This window comes from Salvelinus alpinus, chromosome 31 (assembly GCF_045679555.1).
Source record: "Salvelinus alpinus chromosome 31, SLU_Salpinus.1, whole genome shotgun sequence".
NCBI classification, from domain to species: Eukaryota; Metazoa; Chordata; class Actinopteri; order Salmoniformes; family Salmonidae; genus Salvelinus; species Salvelinus alpinus.
Window position 1 is genome coordinate 11,372,615 of NC_092116.1, and position 23,229 is coordinate 11,395,843.

Genomic DNA, 23,229 nt, shown 5'->3' on the forward strand with positions numbered 1-23,229 from the left:
CAAGTTAACGATCTAACATGTGCCAAATAAATTCTCCAGCTGGGTTTTGCAAACTTGCCAATGTTAGCTAAGTGGCTAATGTTAGCTTGCAACATTAAGCTTCTTGGTAACAGCAGCATAGACAATCCCCTCCTGAAATTAGATTTGTTTTGTGTGTGCTGCAAGCTGGGTTGTCTATCCTAGTAGTAAATGTTTGTATGCGCGCGTTAGCATTTACCAAGCATCTGCTATGAGAATTCCTTAGTACTTCTTAGCAATCTGGCAAGTCATGTTTTTTAGGCTTTTTTTACATTCGGGTGAAAAAGGGTGCTCTTTTGTGTTTAATACTGCGTATCCCTGGATGGCTCAGGCACGGTGTGAAGGTATGGAAATCTGGATACCGCCCAACCCTACTATACATCATTCCCAAACATTCTATGAATTTATGAAAATGACCATATCTAAGTGTAGTCTTGTCAGGAAATACAAATAAGGTGTCATTCTTCCTGGGTGTTTATATGAACAGATTTGAATAAGATTTCATGTTGTTAAAATGCTGTCGGTTCCACCTTAAGTTGCACTTTGTATATAGCCATTTTGCAACAAGATGGAAGGCGAAAGACAAGCTCTTGTTGTCGTCACTGAAAAAGGTGACTATCGATATGTCACCCTTATCAAACTTGACACTAAATTTGTTTTTCATGGAAAATAGGTTGAAAATGAGAGACTAGAACTATTTATATTTCTAGAAATAAACTCTCACTACTTTACTTGACACTCATAACCATGTCATAATGTCAAAACAGCTAACATAGCTTGTCATCATAACCTGTTATAATATGGTCCTAACACTGTCATGACACAGTTAGACCTGTTGTAACACAACATACAACACACCTGTTGTAACACACACATGACCAAAAGTATGTGGACAGCTGCTTGTCGAACATCTCATTCCAAAATGATTTTATGTGGAGTTGGTACCCCCCTATGCTGCCATAACAGCCTCCACTCTTCTGGGAAGGCTTTCCACTAAATGTTGGAACATTGCTGTGGGGACTTGCTTCCATTAAGCCACAAGAGCATTAGTGAGGTTGGGCATTGATGTTGGGCGATTAGGCCAATATTCATGCCATCTGTTTTGTCGGGCCTACATCTTGATATACAGTGTATACCTCCGGTTGGGTCTACACAACAGATGGTGTGGGACGTAGTGTCAAACATTAGATCACTTTTGAGGTTTGATCTTGGCTTGGGCTGCATCTTCATTTGTGCCAAATGTTACCAACCATGCTGTGCACTGTTCAAGTGTCCTCCCCTGCAACCCCAGATGTGACTGACAAGATGCTGAAGTTGTGTCAATTTGACTGTCAATTTGAACAAACATTTCCTTACAATTCTTCTAGTACTCTACACAATGCTATTTGAAAACCTTAAATCAACAAAGACTAAGTGGAGGACTTCCAGGCGATATGCTGCACTTCAGATAATAGAACGATCAGTTAATCAGACAACAATGTAATGTAATTTATTAGTCATGGCTGACAAATCAATACAATAAATTACTCAAACATCTCCCTACATTAAATGGAACGTGAAGGCTACATCAAAGTAATTCTAAATGTAGCTGTTAACAAAAACATTTTGGAGACTTATTTATCAATGTACGCCATTTGGTCATATGCCCCATTTTTAAAAACCAGTCACAACCTTATACAGCATGTTTAGGGCATGTTCCTAGAAACGGATCAAACATGGCACGTACTGTATGCATCAACTAGGTTGTTGTGTTTCCATGTTTGCGATCATAAATCATGCATGAGTAACTTCACTGGCAGAAATGTGTAGTGTATCTGAATTATGCATTGCATATATCAATATTGAGCTCAGCCGGTGCTTAATTTGAGCACTTTGTCGAAAGGAGTCTTACACTCCCTCGGCAAAGTTAAACGGTGAGCGTTGTCTATGGATGTTGAAGGGCGAAGAAGTCATCCATATTAATGCAAGGAACTGTGGTTCTTAATGGCCTGTTACATGTATTTTTATGACATCTGGCCATAGTTCATTGATATTCATGTACGAGCGTGTTTAACAAAAGAAGACATACCAGACATAAAATGGACGTGCGTCTCTGATTAGGGGACATCGGTCAAATCAAATGTATTTATATAGCCCTTCTTAGATCAGCTGATATCTCAAAGTGCTGTACAGAAACCCAGCCTAAAACCCCAAACAGCAAGCAATGCAGGTGTAGAAGCACGTGGCTAGAAAAAACTCCATAGAAAGGCCAAAACCTAGGAAGAAACCTAGAGAGGAACCAGGCTATGAGGGGTGGCCAGTCTTCTTCTGCCTGTGCCGGGTGGGGATTATAGCAGAACATGGCCAAGATGCTCAAATGTTCATAAATGACCAGCAGGGTCAAATAATAATAATCACAGTAGTTGTCGAGGGTGCAACAGGTCAGCACCTCAGGAGTAAATGTCAGTTGGCTTTTCATAGCCGATCATTGAGAGTATCTCTACCGCTCCTGCTGTCTCTAGAGAGTTGAAAACAGCAGGTCTGGGACAGGTAGCATGTCCGGTGAACAGGTCAGGGTTCCATAGCCGCAGGCAGAACAGTTGAAACTGGAGCAGCAGCACGGCCAGGTGGACTGGGGACAGCAAGGAGTCATCATGCCAGGTAGTCCTGAGGCATGGTCTTAGGGCTCAGGTCCTCCGAGAGAGAGAAAGAAAGAGAGAATTAGAGAGAGCATACTTAAATTCACACAGGACACCGGATAAGACAGGAGAAATACTCCAGATATAACAGACTGGCCCTAGCCCCCCGACACATAAACTACTGCAGCATAAATACTGGAGGCTGAGACGGGAGGGGTCAGGAGACACATCCGATGATACCCCCAGACAGGGCCAAACAGGCAGGATATAACCCCACCCACTTTGCCAAAGCGCAGCCCCCACACCACTAGAGGGATATCTTCAACCACCAACTTACCATCCTGAGACAAGGCTGAGTATAGCCCACAAAGATCTCCGCCACGGCACAACCCAAGGGGGGGCGCCAACCCAGACAGGAAGACCACGTCAGTGACTCAACCTACTCAAGTGACGCACCCCTCCTAGGGACGGCATAGAAGAGCACCAGTAAGCCAGTGACTCAGCCCCTGTAATAGGGTTAGAGGCCAGAGGATCCCAGTGGAGAGAGGGGAACCGGCCAGGCAGAGACAGCCAGGGCGGTTCGTTGCTCCAGTGCCTTTCCGTTCACCTTCAAACTCCTGGGCCAGACTACACTCAATCATAGGACTTTCTGAAGAGATGAGTCTTCAACAAAGACGTAAAGGTTGAGACCGAGTCTGCGTCTCTCACATGGGTAGGCAGACAATTCCATAAAAATTTAACTCTATAGGAGAAAGCCCTGCCTCCAGCTGTTTGCTTAGACATTCTAGGGACAAATAGGAGGCCTGCGTCTTGTGACCGTAGCGTACGTGTAGGCATGTACGGCAGGACCAAATCGGGAAGATAGGTAGGAGCAAGCCCATGTAATGCTTTGTAGGTTAACAGTAAAACCTTGAAATCAGCCCTTGCCTTATGCCAATGTAGGGAGGCTAGCACTGGAGTAATATGATCAAATTATTTGATTCTAGTCAGGATTCTAGCAGCCATATTTAGCACTAACTGAAGTTTATTTAGTGCTTTATCCGGGTAGCCGGAAAGTAGAGCATTGCAGTAGTCTAACCTAGAAGTAACAAAAGCATGGATACATTTTTCTGCATCATTTTTGGACAGAAAGTTTCTGATTTTTGCAATGTTACGTAGATGGAAAAAAGCTGTCCTTGAAACAGTTTTGAAATGTTAGTCAAAATAGAGATCAGGGTCCAGAGTAACGCCGAGGTCCTTCACAGTTTTATTTGAGACGACTGTACAACCATCAAGATTAATTGTCAGATTCAACAGAAGATCTCTTTGATGTTGGGACCTAGAACAAGCACCTCTGTTTTGTTCGAGTTTAAAAGTATAACGTTTGCAGCCATCCACTTCCTTATGTCTGAAACACAGGCTTCCAGGAAGGGCAATTTTGGGGCTTCACCATGTTTCATTGAAATGTACAGCTGTGTGTCATCCGCATAGCAGTGAAGTTAACATTATGTTTTCGAATGACATCCCCAAGAGGTAAAATATATAGTGAAAACAATAGTGGTCCTAAAACGGAGCCTTGAGGAACACCGAAATTTATAGTTGATTTGTCAGAGGACAAAACATCCACAGAGACAAACTGATATCTTTCTGACAGATAAGATCTAAACCAGGCCAGAACTTGTCCGTGTTGACCAATTTGGGTTTCCAATCTCTCCAAAAGAATGTGGTGATAGATGGTATCAAAAGCAGCACTAAGGTCTAGGAGCACAAGGACAGATGCAGAGCCTCGGTCTGATGCCATTAAAAGGTAATTTACCACCTTCACAAGTGCACTCTCAGTGCTATGATGGGGTTCAAAACCAGACTGAAGCATTTCGTATACATTGTTTGTCTTCAGGAAGGCAGTGAGTTGCAGCGCAACTGATTTTTCCCAAATTTTTGAGAGGAATGGGAGATTCAATATAGGCCGATTCGTTTTTTATATTTTCTGGGTCAAGGTTTGGCTTTTTCAAGAGGCTTTATTACTGCCACTTTTAGAGAGTTTGGTACACATCCGGTGGATAGAGAGCTGTTTATTATGTTCAACATAGGAGGGCCAAGCACAGGAAGCAGCTCTTTCAGTAGTTTAGTTGGAATAGGGTCCAGTATGCAGCTTGAAGGTTTAGAGGCCATGACTATTTTCATTAATGTGTCTAGAGATATAGTATTAAAAAACTTGAGTGTCTCCCTTGATCCTAGGTCCTGGCAGAGTTGGGCAGACTCAGGACAACTGAGCTTTGGAGGAATACGCAGATTTAAAGAGGAGTCCGTAATTTGCTTTCTAATGAAAGCAATTTGAGTTTTAAAGCATTAAAAGTTAATTAAAAGTTTTAAAGCATTAAAACTCCTTTCTAATGAAAGGAGTCCGTAATTTGCTTTCTAGTTCTCTCACGTCACCCCGCTCCTCCGCTCTCTCCACTGGCTTCCAGTTGAAGCTCGCATCCGCTACAAGACCATGGTGCTTGCCTACGGAGCTGTGAGGGGAACGGCACCTCCGTACCTTCAGGCTCTGATCAGGCCCTACACCCAAACAAGGGCACTGCGTTCATCCACCTCTGGCCTGCTCGCCTCCCTACCTCTGAGGAAGTACAGTTCCCGCTCAGCCCAGTCAAAACTGTTCGCTGCTCTGGCACCCCAATGGTGGAACAAACTCCCTCACGACGCCAGGTCAGCGGAGTCAATCACCACCTTCCGGAGACACCTGAAACCCCACCTCTTTAAGGAATACCTAGGATAGGATAAAGTAATCCTTCTAACCCCCCCCCCCCCTTAAAAGAGTTAGATGCACTATTGTAAAGTGGTTGTTCCACTGGATATCATAAGGTGAATGCACCAATTTGTAAGTCGCTCTGGATAAGAGCGTCTGCTAAATGACTTAAATGTAAATGTAAATGTAATGATCATGATCTTTTCCTCAAAGAAGTTCATGAATTTATTACTGCTGAAGTGAAAGCCATCCTCTCTTGGGGAATGCTGCTTTTTTAGTTAGCTTTGCGACCGTATCAAAAATAAATTTCGGATTGTTCTTATTTTCCTCAATTAAGTTGGAAAAATAGGATGATCGAGCAGCAGTGAGGGCTCTTTGATACTGCACGGTACTGTCTTTCCAAGCTACATTTACATTTTTAAGTCATTTAGCAGACGCTCTTATCCAGAGCGACTTACAAAAAGCTAGTCGGAAGACTTCCAGTTTGGTGTGGCGCCATTTCCGTTCCAATTTTCTGGAAGCTTGCTTCAGAGCTCGGATATTTTCTGTATACCAGGGAGCTAGTTTCTTATGACAAATGTTTTTTGTTTTTAGGGGTGCGACTGCATCTATGGTATTGCGCAAGGTTAAATTGAGTTCCTCAGTTAGGTGGTTAACTGATTTTTGTCCTTTGACGTCCTTGGGTAGGCAGAGGGAGTCTGGAAGGGCATCAAGGAATCTTTGGGTTGTCTGAGAATTTATAGCACGACTTTTGATGCTCCTTGGTTTGGGTCTGAGCAGATTATTTGTTGTGATTGCAAACGTAATAAAATGGTGGTCCTATAGTCCAGGATTATGTGTAAAAACATTAAGATCCACAACATTTATTCCATGGGACAAAACTAGGTCCAGAGTATGACTATGGCAGTGAGTATGTCCGGAGACATGTTGGACAAAACCCACGGAGTCGATGATGGCTTCGAAAGCCTTTTGGAGTGGGTCTGTGTTAGAGGTCGACCGATTAATCGGAATGGCCGATTAATTAGTGCCGATTTCAAGTTTTCATAACAATTATTATTATTATTATTTTTTTTTTACACCTTTATTTAACTAGGCAAGTCAGTTAAGAACACATTCTTATTTTCAATGACGGCCTAGGAACGGTGGGTTAACTGCCTTGTTCAGGGGCAGAACGACAGATTTTTACCTTGTCAGCTCGGGGATTCAATCTTGCAACTTTATGGTTAACTAGTCCAACGCACCTGCCTCTCATTGCACTCCACGAGGAGCCTGCCTGTTACGCGAATGCAGTAAGACGGCAAGGTAAGTTGCTAGCTAGCATTAAACTTATCTTATAAAAAACAATCAATCATAATCACTAGTTAACTACACATGGTTGATGATATTACTAGTTTATCTAGCCTGTCCTGCGTCACATATAATCGATGCGGTGTGCGGTCACAGATACACTACACGACCAAAAGTATGTGGACACCTGCTCGTCTAACATGTCATTCAATTATCATAGGTATTAATATGGAGCCCCCCCCCCCCCCCCCCCTTTGCTGCTATAACAGCCTTCACTCTTCTGGGGAAGCTTTCCACTAGATGTTGGAACATTGCTGTTGAGAGTTGCTTCCATTCAGCCACGAGAATTAGTGCGGTCCGGCACTGATGTTGGGCGATTAGGCCTGGCTCGTAGTCGGTGTTCCAATTCATCCCAAAGGTGGTCGATAGGGTTGAAGTGATGGCTTTGTGCAGGCCAGTCAAGTTTTTCCACACCTTTCTCGACAAACCATTTCTGTACGGACCTCGCTTTCTGCACGGGGGCATTGTCATGCTGAAACAGGAAAGGGCCTTTACCCAAACTGTTGCCACAAAGTTGGAATCCCACGAAATCGTCTAGAATGTCATTGTAAACTCTAGCATTAAGATTTCCCTTCACTGGAACTAAGGGGCCTAGCCTGAACCATGAAAGACACCCCCCCCCCAGACCATTATTCTTCCGCCACCAAACTTTACAGTTGGCACCATGTATTGGGGCAGGTAGCGTTCTCCTGGAATCCGCCAAACCCAGATTCGTCCGTCGGACTGCCTTATCGTCCGTCAGACTCCAGAAAACGCGTTTCCACTGCTGCAGAGTCCAATTGCGGTGAGCTTTACAGCGCTCCAGCCGACACCTGGCATTGAGCATGGTGATCTTGGGCTGGTGTGTGGCTGCTCGGTCATGGAAACCCATTTCATGAAGCTCCCAACAAACAGTTTTTGTGCTGATGTTACTTCCAGAGACCGTTTGGAACTCGGTAGTGAGTGTCGCGACCGAGGACAGACGATTTTTACGGGCTTCAGCACTCGGCGGTCCCGTTCTGTGAGCTTGTGTGGCCTACCACTTCGCGGCTGTGCCGTTGTTGCTCGTAGACGTTTCCACTTCACAATAACAGCACGTACAGTTGACCAGGGCAGCTCTATCAGGGCAGGAATTTGACAAACTGATGTAAAGGTGGCATCCTATGACGGTGCCACGTTGAAAGTCACTGAGCTGTTGAGTAAGGTCATCTTACTGCCAATGTTTGTCTAGGGAGATTGCATGCCTGTGTGCTTGATTTTATAAACGTCAGCAATGGGTGTGGCTGAAATAGCCAAATCTACTAATTTGAAGGGGTGTCCACATACTCTTGTGTATTTAGTGTGCATTGCGCTACGTTGTGGCTGGTTATGACACATACATAATAGTATAAAAACCCACAAAATCTACCACACAAGGCAAAACATACCATTACACCATAGCCTACGTGTCAACAGTATGTTTGTTTATTTATATATATATATATACTTTTTTGTTGTTGTTGACCATATTCAATTATCATTGTAATTGTGCATACATTGATGTCAGACATGCACCCATCCCAATGCTCTTGCTGATGACTGGGATGAATGCAGGTGCACATTTCAGGAGCAGGACAAGACACCCACTTTTTGACTGATGACTGATATAAGGGCATGTGCGTGATAGGCCTATCTGCCTTATGATTATGATGGTCATAATGCTTCTTGACAGTGTTATAAAGTGTATTTTCTTAGTCCAAGTAAAGTGACATAGGATGGTCATAATGTTTTTCTACAAGTAATTTAAAATATGATGAGAAAAATGACTAAAGAATTCATTACAACAACAGACAAGGATTTAAGAAATTAACTTTCAAAACGAAAGGTAACTAATTGGCAGGGAAAAAACTCGTTTCAATATGGTTTTCACACTACGTAGGTATAATAACCAGCCATACAAAAATGTAATATATGTCACAACAGGTTAAAATATATAGGTCATGACTGTGTATTGACCATATTATGTCAGCTGTTATGACATTATGACATGGTTATGACTGTGTTATAAAACTAGGTGTCAAGTAAAGTGTTACTAAGTTTTGCCTCTTTTGCAATATCGAAAAGGTGAGATGCCCATACTCCGCTTCATGAGTTTCACTTGGTCCATTGTTTTTTAAAACAGCCAAATTTTGGACAGTTAGCTTCCTTAGTGCATGCTTGGCCTGCTAAGAGGAAATATATGCTAATGAAGGCTTCCAGTCAAGAGTGCATGTTTTAAGAACGATTGAATGACTACTTTCGTAAATATTACAATTCATATCTCCATGAAACGCCAGTACAAAAATAACCAGGCTTTCAATTAAACTCTCTCCCATGAGAACAAACCATGTTTATATACTTATTTAGACCCCTTTTTATCGAAGTGGATTCATAAATCAAGTTGGGCTAATGCATTTACCTTGCTAATGTTTGAGGGCAGCGCAGCGCAGGCAAACATGTTAATTAAATTAGGCCAAACTCTAATCAAAGGGCAACCTGAGAGGCTATATCATCGCAATCAAGCCTAATGCTTAATGTCATTATTACAACAGTTAAAGAGGAGGAAAGAGACCCATATAAGTGGCCATGTGACTTGCATAGGCACTGCAATGGGAAAAAACACAAATTTAAATAAAAGTAAAAATGAAGTTTCTTCCAATTCTTTAGAATCGTTTGAAACTGTGTAGTGAATTCTGGGTAGTAAATTGCAGAACAGGATATTTAAAGATTTTATTTTTTACTACATACTTAATTGCGGGTTTATCACTGTCTTCTTATGTAACCTACCATACTTTGCTGGTTTCAGTGTTACACGGTTACCTAGTTATGCATTTAGAAGGAAATTCCCTTTAACACAGAAAAATATAATTGGTCCCAGGTGTTTTTGTTTCCGACTTGTAAAGCTGTTAAATGTAGATGAGTACAGAAAATTATCAAGTGGACACAATGTTTCACCTCAAACACTTTTCCCCCATTACTGTACCATGTGCTTTGGTAAACGTACACAGCTGCTCAAATATCTCTATAGTTCCATACATGTTTACCGTCACCATAGCAACAGGCTATTCTGAATGCTTCCTTCTGTTCGTACTGGACCATTATTGAATGTACTGTATTGAGAAGTGCGTTATTCCTAGAGAGCTGCCTTTTGGACTTTCCCGAATCCATGGGGTCATGGGAGAGTCCAGGTACTATGGAGGGGGGAACAGGAGGTTTGGGGAGTGGCTCCTATGTGACCCTCCTATGCTGGGATGTGATTTGCAGTCCATTCTGCAGCATTGGTGTGTCCCACTGTGGGGAAAAGACAACAAGGGGTTTGGTATTCCCTACAGCCCCTGGCAACTGGTTCTCTCTCTCTCTCCCTTTCATTTTCTCTCGCTCTTTGTCTTTGTGTCGCTCCATTTCCCTTGCTCTCTCTCTCCCCCTCTTCCTCTATTTTTGTTAGTTTCTTCACCCGCTCTCCTGTTTTCTTCTCATTGCTCTTTCTCCTTTCTCCTTATTCCCTTAACCTCACACACCTCTCTCTGTCTGTCTGTCTCTCTCTCTGTCTCTGTCTCTCTCTCTGTCTCTCTCTGCCTCTGTCTGTCTCTCTGTCTGTCTCTCTCTCTCCGGTGTCTCGTCAAGTCTGAGATGCTGGCTCTCTAAGTGGAGGTAACTGGCCTGTAAACGGGCAGTGAGCTCTGTGATTGTGACCGTGGCATGGGCAGCCCGTGACCCGACAGACTTGATCACCATGAACCTGGAGGGGCTGGAGATGATCGCGGTATTAGTGGTGGTGGTCCTACTTGTCAAGGTTCTGGAGCAGTTTGGACTTTTAGAGGCGGGTAACGACGGTAAGATAGAACCAAGACTTTGTTGTTTTGTCAGAGCACTAAAGTAGTTTTGAGGACTTTTTTGAACAAAGGTTGTCAGTTTGTCTGACCTGGTTGAATGTAACTTTGTATTTGATATTCCACAGTTTGTAGAAACTGATTTATTTAGCTCTTTCACTACTCAAACTACAAACTATTCAACTTAATTGTGGACTTGTCTGGTTCCTTATTGATATCTTGATTTAAAGTTGAGTATAGCTCCTGTTGCAGACTAGAATTGTGTTTTCATAGCTATTTATGTACTTTTTATGCATCCTAAGAAATAGTCAACAGGTCAGGCATTCATCTTGTTAACATATTTGAATCTGTAGTTCCCTCTGCGGCAAATGCCTTTTGGCCATGACTGTGCTCTCTTAGCTATTTCATTTTCTATGACCACACTCCGTAAGTGTTACACTAAGATTTATATTATTTTTCTAGCCATTCACATATCCAGTACGAAGTAGTCAAACTGTGAGAGGGTGAGAAATAGATAGTTGTAATATGCAACAACAGGTGAACCGAGATGGTGATTGGCAAGAGGGTCAAAACAATGCCCAGCTAGCACATAATGTTCTGAGGACCATATGTGTCTTAGAGGTTGGGAAGAGAGTGGTTATTTTGCATACAACCTTCCCACAACTTTCTGGGAGTGGTGCAGAATAGTTGCTTGGCTTTGGAACATTCTCAGCACATTTAAGGAACTTGACAAAAAAAACAATTTTCTTGGTATTTGATTGCTTTAACGTACTGTTTCCTAAAATGTCAAACATGGTTACATTTCATTTAAATGTTGGTAATATTCTACGTGCAACATAAGACAAAAACAAATGACAAGGGTTTGAGGTAGGGGACTAACTGGAGTCTCCAAGAGGCCACACACCTCTCCAAAGTGTGCACAGTTCCAAAGTCATTTCAATGCCAAAAGATATCCTCCGGGCTGCTAGAGAAACCAATTTGTGAAGCACGTGCGCTAGTAAACAATGCTCCCTCAAGTGCTTGACACAGCCTATGACATCAGTTCAAGTGAATACTGGAGCTGACTGGGGACAACATCTGGAGAAAAAGCCATTTCCAGAAACAAGTAGCCATTACTTCTCGGCCTGAAGTACGAGAATAAAACAAATTATCGGCTTGAAGGTAATTGTCTCTTTTATTTTATTTTATATTTTATTATTTTTTTAAATAAATTTGATCCCCTTTTCTCCCCAATTTTTGTGGTATCCAATCGCTAGTAATTACTATCTTGTCTCATCGCTACAACTCCCGTACGGGCTCGGGAGAGACGAAGGTCGAAAGCCATGCGTCCTCCGAAGCACAACCCAACCAAGCCGCACTGCTTCTTAACACAGCACGCCTCCAACCCGGAAGTCAGCCGCACCAATGTGTCGGAGGAAACACCGTGCACCTGGCCCCCTTGGTTAGCGCGCACTGCGCCCGGCCCGCCACAGGAGTCGCTGGAGCGCGATGAGACAAGGATATCCCTACCGGCCAAACCCTCCCTAAATTGTCTCTTTTATATGTGTAAATGATTTATTTGGGTAAAAGGCATGAACTTGACATTGCTAGCTGGCTTCTGAATTACTCATCCTACTTTACTAGCACCTGGCAAGCTGTATCAGGGAGAGTTGGGTGGAAACATATATTTGCTTGCTATCCATTTGATTGATAAAGTTGATTTAAAAAAAAATGCCATTAGCAAGCAAGCTGGATTGAAAGCTAACGTTACCTAACTCAAACCATCAGTCTGAGTTCACCCTAGCTAGCTAAGTGGACTATAGCCAGGGTTCTCAAAAATAACTACACTGTGTGTACAAAACATTAGGAACACATGCTCTTTCCATGAGACTGACCAGGTGAATCCAGGTGAAAGCTATGATCCCTTATTGATGTCACTTTGTTAAATCCACTTCAGTCGGTCTTGATGACGGGGATGAGAGAGTTTTAAATAAGGATTTATAAGCCTTAAGACAATTGAGACATGGATTGTGTAAGTGTACCATTCAGAGGGTGAATGGGCAAGACAAAATATTTAAGTGCCTTTGAACAGGGTATGGTAGTAGGTGCCAGGTGCACCGGTTTGAATGTGTCAGGAACTGCAACGCTGCTGGGTTTTTCAAGCTCAACCGTTTCCGTGTGTATCAAGAATGGTCCACCACCCAAAGGAAGTCCAGCCAACTTGACACAACTGTGGAAAGCATTGGAGTCAACATGGGCCAGCATCCCTTTGGAACGCTTTCAACACCTTGTAGAGTCCCTGCCCCGATGAATTGAGGCTGTTCTGAGTGCAAAAGGGGGTGCAACTCAATATTATAAAGGTGTTCCTAATGTTTTGTACACTGTGTATATTTGCTAACGAAAGGCTAGTTACTTACTATTAAACACTCTTTGTCAAGCTACTTCGTTCCCCTCCCTTTTAATGATGCCAACTTTTTCAGTCACCAACGCAAGAAAAATGCTGCTCTTGATTTTTTGTATAATTTGGCTGCATAGGCCTGTGCACATTTACGTGAGTGTTTCATTAGTTTGCTAAGTTACTGACTAGGCTAATTCTTATGTTGTTGGTGTTTTTGCGGCCCATATTCACAAAGCATCTCAGAGTAGGAGTACTGATTTTAGGATAATTTTTACCTTTTTAGATAACAAAGAATATGATTACCTTGACAAGGGGAGCTGGTCCGAGATCACTATTCCTACTCTGAATACGTTTTGTGTATATGGGGCCGTGGAGAAAGCTGTTGCCCAATACCTTGCACCGCAGTTGTTTCACCACAGGACCCTGGAGGTATTACAGTCAATGCTTATTAACTGAATATTGTATGTGAATTTCCAAATATCAATATGACACTAACAAAAGGGTTGAATAGTTAAGCAACATGTGCAGTGAATGCTAACATGGCTTTGGTGATGAAAGGTACACTACCGTTCAAAAGTTTGGGGTCACTTAGAAATGTCCTTGTTTTTGAAAGAAAAGCAATTTTTTTTGTCCATTAAAGTAACATCAAATTGATCAGAAAGACATTGTTAATGTTGTAAATTACTATTGTAGCTGGAAACGTCTGATAAAAATAAAAAATAAAAAAGTTTGATTATCTACAAAGGCGTACAGAGTCTCATTATCAGCAACCATCATTCCTGTGTTCTAATGGCACGTTGTGTTAGCTAATCCAAGTTTATAATTTTAAAAGGCTAATTGATCATTAGAAAACAATTTTGCAATTATGTTAGCACAGCTGAAAACTGTTATTCTGATTAAAGAAGCAATAAAACGGGCCTTCTTTAGACAAGTTGAGTATCTGGAGCATCAGCATTTGTGGGTTCGATTACAGGCTCAAAATGGCCAGAAACAAAGAACTTTCTTCTGAAATGAAGACTATTCCATGTGAGAAATTGGCAAGAAACTGAAGATCTCATACAACGCTGTGTACTATTCCCTTCAAAGAACAGCGCAAACTGTCTCTAACCAGAATAGAAAAGTGGGAGGCCCCGGTGCACAACTGCGCAAGAGGACAAGTACATTAGAGTGTCTAGTTTGAGAAACAGATGCCTCACAAGTCCTCAACTGGCAGCTTCGTTAAATAGTACCCGCAAAACACCAGTCTCAACGTCAACAGTGAAGAGGCGACTCCGGGATGCTGGCCTAGATAAAAAAAAATCTGCCGTTTCCAGCTACAATAGTCATTTACAACATTAACGATGTCTATACTGTATTTTTGATCAATGTTATTTTCATGGACAGAAAATGTGTTTTTCGTTCAAATTTCTAACTTTTGAACGTTAGGGAGATAACAATTGTATCATGTACACTATCAGGACAATGCATGCTGTGACATGGGCCTGAATGATGATACATCTTCTTCAAGCTGCTTGACTGAATAATGGGGCCTTCAGTGTACCAAAAGCAAGGGCCTTACCTGGGAGTACAAAAGTCTCTCTGTCCGCAGCCATTCTGAAGAGACGCAGACGTTTGTAAACTCAGCAAAAAAAGAAACGTCCTCTCACTGTCAACTGCGTTTATTTTCAGCAAACTTAACGTGTAAATATTTGTATGAACAACAAGATTCAACAACTGAGACATAAACTGAACAAGTTCCACAGACATGTGACTAACAGAAATGGAATAATGTGTCCCTGAACAAAGGGGGGAGGGGTCAAAATCAAAAGTAACAGTCAGTGTCTGGTGTGGCCACCAGCTGCATTAAGTACTGCAGTGTATCTCCTCCTCATGGACTGCACCAGATTTGCCAGTTCTTGCTGTGAGATGTTACCCCACTCTTCCACCAAGGCACCTGCACGTTCCCGGACATTTCTGGGGGGAATGGTCCTAGCCCTCACCTTCCGATCCAACAGGTCCCAGACGTGCTCAATGGGATAGAGATCCGGGCTCTTTGCTAGCCATGGCAGAACACTGACATTCCTGTCTTGCAGGATGTCTGCCCTGTAACGCACAGCGTTGAGATTTCCTGCAATGACAACAAGCTCAAAATGTCCTCAGTTGGTCAAATTTTAGTTTGTTTACTATTCTTGTGGGGGCAAGTATAGTTAAACATGTCCACACACACATACATTCATGCTACACACGCATCACAGCTTCTGCTAAAATACTCTTATTAATGCTAAATACTGCACAATTTAAACACTTGCCCCCCCAATCCCCCCTTCCCAAAGCACGTGTAAATATTCGACTATAGATTGTGCCTTTCTGTATTATACTTATGCTACAATGTTTATTCTACTGAACCATTTACTTTTTGTTTTCTTTATTGTTGTTTCTTATTGTTGCATTGTCCAGAAGGAACCTGTAAGTAAGCATTTCTTTGGACGGTGTATACCATGTGTATGCTGTACATACAGTGGGGCAAAAAATTATTTAGTCAGCCACCAATTGTGCAAGTTCTTCCACTTAAAAAGATGAGAGAGGCCTGTAATTTTCATCATAGGTACACTTCAACTATGACAGACAAAATGAGAGAAAAAAAATCCAGAAAATCACATTGTAGGATTTTTAATGAATTTATTTGCAAAAGTTTATCTTTTCACACACTGTTGCTGGTATTTTGGCCCATTCCTCCATGCAGATCTCCTCTAGAGCAGTGATGTTTTGGGGCTGTTGCTGGGCAACACGGACTTTCAACTCCCTCCAAAGATTTTCTATGGGGTTGAGATCTGGAGACTGGCTAGGCCACTCCAGGACCTTGAAATGCTTCTTACGAAGCCACTCCTTCGTTGCCCGGGCGGTGTGTTTGGGATCATTGTCATGCTGAAAGACCCAGCCACGTTTCATCTTCAATGCCCTTGCATTGAAGATGAAACGTGGCTGTAAACTTCCGACTTCAACTATATATAGATAGATAGATATATCTATTCAATGGAAACAGGATGCACCTGAGCTCAATTTTGAGTTTCATAGCAAAGGGTCTGAATACGTACAGTTGAAGTCGGAAGTTTACATACACCTTAGCCAAATACATTTAAACTCAGTTTTTCACAATTCCTGACATGTAATCCTAGTAAACATTCCCTGTCTTAGGTCAGTTAGGATCATCACTTTATTTTAAGAATGTGAAATGTCAGAATAATAGTAGAGAATAATTTATTAAAGCTTTCATTTCTTTCATCACATTCCCGGTGGGTCAGAAGTTTACATACACTCAATTAGTATTTGGTAGCATTGCCTTTAAATCGTTTAACTTGGGTCAAACGTTTCGGGTAGCCTCCCACAATAAGTTGGGTGACTTTTGGCCCATTCCTTCTGACAGAGCTGGTGTAACTGAGTCAGGTTTGTAGGCCTCCTTGCTCGCACACACTTTTTCAGTTCTGCCCACAAATTTTCTACAGGATTGAGGTCAGGGATTTGTGATGGCCACTCTAATACCTTGACTTTATTGTCCTTAAGCCATTTTGCCACAACTTTGGAAGTATGCTTGGGGTCATTGTGTAACCGATGTGAAATGGCTAGCTAGTTAGCGGTGGTGCGCGCTAATAGCGTTTCAATCGGTGACGTCACTCGCTTTGAGACCTTGAAGTAGTGGTTCCCCTTGCTCTGCAAGGGCCGCGGCTTTTGTGGAGCGATGGGTAACGATGCTTCGTGGGTGACTGTTGTTGATGTGTGCAGAGGGTCCCTGGTTCGCGCCCCATTTGCTACCAAGCTTTAACTTCCTGACTGATGTCTTGAGATGTTGCTTCAATGTATCCACATCATTTTCCTCCCTCATGATGCTATCTATTTTGTGAAGTGCACCAGTCCCTCCTGCAGCAAAGCACCCCCACAACATGATTCTGCCACCCCCGCGCTTCACAGTTGGGATGGTGTTCTTCGGCTTGCAAGTCTCCCCCTTTTTCCTCCAAACATAACGATGGTCATTATGGCCAAACAGTTCTATTTTTGTTGGACATTTCTCCAAAAAGTACGATCTTCATCCCCATGTGCAGTTGCAAACCGTAGTCTGGCTTTTTCCTGGCGGTTTTGGAGCAGTGGCTTCTTCCTTGCTGAGCGGCCTTTCAGGTTATGTCGATATAGGACTTGTTTTACTGTGGATATAGATACTTTTGTACCCGTTTCCTCCAGCATCTTCACAAGGTCATTTGCTGTTGTTCTGGGATTGATTTTCACTTTTCGCACCAAAGTACGTTCATCTCTAGGAGACAGAACGCATTGGGCGTTTAGGCCTGGCTCGCAGGTAGCTTTCCAATTCATTCCAAAGGTGTTCGATGGGGTTGAGGTTAGTGCTTCCACATCGATCTTGACAAACCATTTCTGTATGGACTTTGCTTTGTGCACGGGGGCATTGTTATTTTGTTTTACTTATTTTTTTGTACTTTAGTTTATTTAGTAAATATTTTCTTAACCAACAATGCATTTTTTAGAAAATACAGTCAAGGGTTTTTAAGTAAGCATTTCATGGTAAGGTCTACCTACACCTGTTGTATTCAGCGCATGTGACAAATACAATTATATTTTATTTGATTGTCATGCTGAAACAGGAAAGGGCTTTCCCCAAACTGTTGGCACCAAGTTGGAAGTTCATAATTGTCTAGAATATCGTTGTATGCTGTAGCTTTAAGATTTCCCTTCATTGGAACTACCATGAAAATCAGCCCCAGACCAATATTCCTCCTCCAACCAAACCTACAGTTGGCACTGTGCATTCGGGAAGGTAGCGTTCTCCTGACATCCGCCAAACCCAGATTCGTCCGTCGGCCTGCCAGATGGTGATGTGTGATTCATCACTTCATGGCTGAGCCGTTGTTGCTCCTAGACGTTTCCACTTCATAATAACAGCTGATACAGTTGACCAGGGCAGCTCTAGCAGGGCAGAAATTTGAGAAACTGACTTGTTGGAAAGGTGGCATCCTATGACGGTGCCAAGTTGAAAGTCACTCAGCTCTTCTGTAAAGCCATTCTACTGACAATGTTTGTCTATGGAGATTGCATGGCGGTGTGCACGATTTTATACACTTGTCAGCAACGGGTGTGGCTGAAATAGTTGATTTCACTCATTTAAAGTGTCCACATACTTTTGTATATATTGTGTATATATCACGAAAGCAACAATAACATCTATGAGGAAGGCCATAATGGTAGGCCAGCCGATAGAGTTGAGTCTTAAGGCCAGCTTTAAAAGCCCCAACAGTCTGAACAGCCCTGAGATTATCAGGGAGTTTCATAGGCGTGGTACATGGGAAGAAAAGGCACGATCCCCCATTGTGTGGAGCGTGGTCCTTGGGGCATGGAGCAGTTTGATCAGTTTGGCGTGGCTTGAACGTAGGCTGTGGGGAGGTTCATAGGGGGAGAGTAGATCTGACAGGTAGTCTGGTCCTACTCTAAAAAGATTTTAAAGGAAGTGCAAATTTTACAGTTCATCATTTAGTTTTGTAACAAACCATCTGTCTATCTGACCATCTATCCTGAGCTCAACAAACTTGATTATTAATTTTTAATAACGCAAGTAAACAATGTGAGGGGTGCAGCCAAGATGACATGCGTTTTTAAGTTGTCACTAAATCAATTAGCCTTAAACCTAAAATGGCATTCTAATTGCAGACCGCTTGCTTAGTCATAGCGACTAGTGACATTGTGTGATGTTCTTGTTTTGTGACTGAAAGTTGTTACCGGAGAAACTTTTCACTCTGCAGTGATTCACTAATCACCATGGCAGCGCCATTCACAGCCCTTCACTATTCTCTGACGTCATTGTCATCATGGTAGCACAATGGCAAGCTGTCATTATCATATGAAAGCAGACATCGGTATAGTATTTCTTTCAAATACGTAAGCCATACGATTTAACCTGCATGGAGTGCCAGAGTCCATTGCTTACATTGCTTGTGTTTGCTCTGAAGTATATGATTGATCGTTTATTTTTAAGGACGAACCCATTTGGATATAAAAACAAACCTCAGGCACTATATGATGGGCCTAGTCAAAACGTGATAACTTGGAGTGTATTCACTAGGAACCAAATGGAACTAAAAATAACAAAATGTTTGTCCTACAGTAACTCTCGTTTCCGTTGAAAAAGGTTGTGCTCTTGTCGTGAATACACCCCTGGTTTCCATGAAAAGTGATAACATTCTTGTTGTGCAGAAAGAATATGGATTAATTCTAAGATCTGCCACAGGAGGGAGCCATAGTCTGTTTTTTACCCCTTGACGGACCTGTCATAGATTTTGCTGATGGAATATGAACTGCTGCAGTCTGGGCCTTTTGAAGAGGAAAGGCAAACACAATGGCAACCACTAGACAACCTCTGCTCAGTGTTTTTATGTTATAGCCATTACTGAAAAACATTTGAAAAATAAATACTTCCGAGTGGATAAATTAGCGTATCAATAAATAACCATCCAAAAGCATATGTGAGTGAGAGGTTTTGTTGCTTTATTCATGAGTTTCATATTTTTTTGCAGCCTTCTGTGTGCTTAAATGTACTATTCTATACAACATTTCCAAGCTCTTAAAACAGCTTTAGAACAAATTACCGCTTTTTAATGAGTATTCAACTCATGGAACTGTATTTCAAAACCTATATTGTTTTGCGAAAATAAAAAAACAAGCATTACATTCTGCTTATGATCTAGCGTTAAGTTATTTGTCAGTATATTATTCATATTAAAGTTCTCCTCTGCACCTTTTTATTACATTCTGATTGAATTAACTGGGTATAGCTGAATACAGACCAAAGGCAAATCTACAAACTGTACAATTTATCATATTTCTAATGGCTTGGAATATCAGATGTGGAATAGCAGGCGTGTTGTCACTAAAGGGAGCTCTACATTGAATTATGCCTGAGTAGGCAGTCTTTCCACAGGCATTAGTTGTACAGGACCATGCATCACGGTGCAAGTGGGAGCCACATTAAGTCGATGCAATTTGTTCATCCGCGTACTCGCTCTCCTGTAATTTGTTTTATGTTGCTTACATACACCTTTTTAATAGAGGAGATGGGAGTCTCCATGTTAGTGTTTTGGAAACACATAACACATTTTTCTATGAGATTAAATCCCCCCGACTCAGAAAACCATTCCGCTTCAGAGCAGACACAGAGCAGTGACTATTCAATAGACATAGTACTCACCCAAGTGATTGACACTTCAGCTGATGATGAAGCTAATTACCTATATCCCGAATAGGAAGTCAAAAAAAAGGACAATGTAAAATAACCGATTGAAACTTCCACTTTGAGCTCTTGAATTTAAAAAAGTAGGTTGAGCTTTTGAATTTCTCCTTGAGCACTTGGCGGTCTTGATCTTACCAAACGATTTACGAGGCAGAAGTTTTGCAGAGGTAGTAAGTCTCTGCAAAGTCATCCCTTTTTACACCAGGTGAAACAGGCTTATGGAGCTGACTTTTAATGGCTTTGTTTAATAATCTGTTCCTGTCTGTATTGGCCCGGACACACTCCCGGTGTAGGAATGATTTTATGACAGTCGTTCTTTTTTAAACTTGGCTAAGGGGTATACTCTATTTTACATCTCTTTGTTCAGCCCAATTAGTTGGATCTGTTCACTGCTCCGTGAACGGAGTCGCTTTCACATTTTAAAAGAGCACTTTTAGAGCAGGTCATGGGTCATACCGGACTTCGAAAGGGCCCGTCGTCCTTGAACTGAGACATCTTGTCTTCTACTGTCTCACATCTTTAAAATCATTACTCCTGTATATTCCTCACATTCCTGCAAACTATGGGTCGTTGAAATATTTCATTTGCGCTCTTGCCTGTGCGCATATTTTTCCCATATTTTATCATCACTTTAAAAGCTATTCATAAATGTCAGAGATTCTAATACACAACATGCAAAGTCAGTGTATCTTGTCACAAGCATGAAAAACATACAGTAATTTACAGATCTGTTGTTTCCATGGTGATTAATGATCAGAAGGGCTTAATTAATTGACTTTGAACACATTGACTCTCCCAATGTTGGAAATTTAGTGTATGCTGGTGTGTAGCCTCGCACAGCATGTTTTATGCAGCTAAGTGCTTCACTTCTGGCTGTTGTATTATCGTAATTGGTTTTATGTTTTCAACACCCCCCAAAACATGCCTTGAATGTGTAATTTCAACATTTCTACCATCACAAGAAATACAGAATCTGCAAATGTTCCATCCTCTTCAGCAGAATAGCCTAGCTTTATAAAACAATTTTTATTGATGAATGTGCTTTGTCTGGTTTGTAATAAGACGGGACCTTTTTCAGTTTGAGTGTTCTTTTTACATTTCCCTCCGCTCCAGTCCTTGAGTCATAAGTGGAAATCAGTTTACCCCATGTGCTGACTTCTATCTGTATTAGCTATCCCTTTAAGTTCCTTTTTTATTATCTACGGGCAGTCACTATCCATTTCTCTCGGACTCTTCGACCTACTCGATGTGCTCAGTTTTTTTGTGTGTGTGTGGGGGGGGGGGGGTGCTGTCTGTTGCCGACGATATCTGATCCATTTTGCAAATCTGCACAGATGGCCCCTGAAAATGCTGTGCCGGCATCAACTGCTTTATGACAAGGGATGTCTCCACACAATTAACTGGGATTATGCGAGAAAGAAAATATCCTGAAATATAGAGTGGTGGAACATTATTAAAACCAAAGAGATATTCCCTTTGGGGATGGCTGTATCCCTTGGGAGGTTAAATGGAGGAGAGTACTTGATAAAAGAATGAAGGTTCATGTTCACTTCCGATGTGAATTCTCTACTCAACCCAATTAGAAACAAGAATCTGTAGGGGATTTATTATAATATTCCCGGTAATTAAAATAAGACACTTTATATTGGCTCTGGGCCTAAATGTTCTAGGAAATGATGCAATCAATGAGCTGCCCATCCCTGGGCTGGACATAATACCCACCGTTTGTAGACACTGGTGTGTGCATCATGTCAGTGTTGGACATCTGCACATTCAGCATTACCCGATCACTTGCACCCGACCACTATTAATGCCTTCTTGAAAGCATCTAGCCATTTAGGTCTTGAAACCATAAATCTGAAAAGTTTTACAGTGATCAACAGTGGTCTAAAGTTCTTCAGTAAAAATACTTTAAAATACTACTTCAGTAGGTTTTTGGGGCATCTGTGATTTTACTTTACTACATTCCTAAAGAAAATGATGTACATTTTCCCTGACACCCAGAAGTACTCGATACATTTTAAATGCATAGCAGAACAGGAAAATGGTCCAATTACCACACTTATCAAGAGGACATCCCTGGTCATCCCTACAGCCTCTGATCTGGCGGACTCACTGTTTGTAAATGTCTGAGTGTTGTTGTGTGTGCCTGTCTATCCGCACTTAAATGGTGCCGTCTGGTTTGCTTAATATAAGGATTTTTCTATTATTTTCTACTTTTACTTTTGTATATTTGTATATTTGAGCAATTACATTTACTTTTGATACTTAAGTCTATTTAAAACCAAATAGTTTTAGACTTTTTTACTCAAGTAGTATTTTACTGGTTGACTTTTACTTGAGTCATGTTAATTAAGGGATCTTTACTCAAGTATGACTATTGGGTACTTTTTCCACCGCTGGTTGATCACCAGGATGGTCTGAGAACAGCCACCTGGACAGCTGATGAAACTGTGGGTTTGCACAACCAAAGAATGTCTGCGCAAACTGTCAGAAACCGTCTCATGGAAGCTCACCTGCGTGCTTGTCGTCCTCACCAGGGTCTGGATCTGACTGCAGTTAGTCTTCGTAACCAGTGGACATTTTCTCCCTCCACATTCTCAGCAAACAGATCCTTAATACATTACTACAGATCCCACTGTAATTAAATCACTAAAAATAAAGTTTTTGTTTGCCATTGACCCGTTTCAATTGTTGTACTGGGATGTCAAAGTGTTACTCACCCACTGTGATTGGAGTAAAAGCTTTGGAAGCCGTACATATTTGTCTCAAATGTTAGTGGCGCTTGGACCGATCAATTTGACATGTGGGGCGCTCCTCCACTTTTTTTGTTGACTTTTTCCAAAGGCTAAGCTATTTATATACTGAACTAAAATATAAACGCAACATGTAAACTGTTGGTTGCATGTTTCATGAGCTGAAATAAAAGATCCCAGAAATGTTACACACAAAAATCTTATTTCTCTCAAATGTTGTGCAGAAATGTGTTTACATTCCTGTTAGTGAGCATTTGTCCTTTGCCAAGGTAATCCATCCACCTGACAGGTGTGGCA

At 41.7% G+C, this 23,229-nt stretch overlaps 1 protein-coding gene across 4 annotated transcripts in view; it reads left to right on the forward strand.

Moving 5' to 3' along the window:
- The window catches only part of LOC139561775 (Kv channel-interacting protein 4-like), a 256,694-nt gene that overhangs the window by 174,659 nt on the left and 58,806 nt on the right, over positions 1 to 23,229 (forward strand). Inside the window, exon 1 of one of the 4 annotated variants that reach the window (XM_071379054.1) lies at positions 10,329 to 10,538. The exons of the other annotated variants lie outside the window; for them this stretch is intronic. Within the exon in view, the coding sequence (XP_071235155.1) occupies positions 10,439 to 10,538 (100 nt within the window). The 5' untranslated portion in view covers positions 10,329 to 10,438. Of the gene's footprint in view, positions 1 to 10,328; positions 10,539 to 23,229 lie in introns of those variants that run through there. 4 annotated transcript variants of the gene reach the window in all.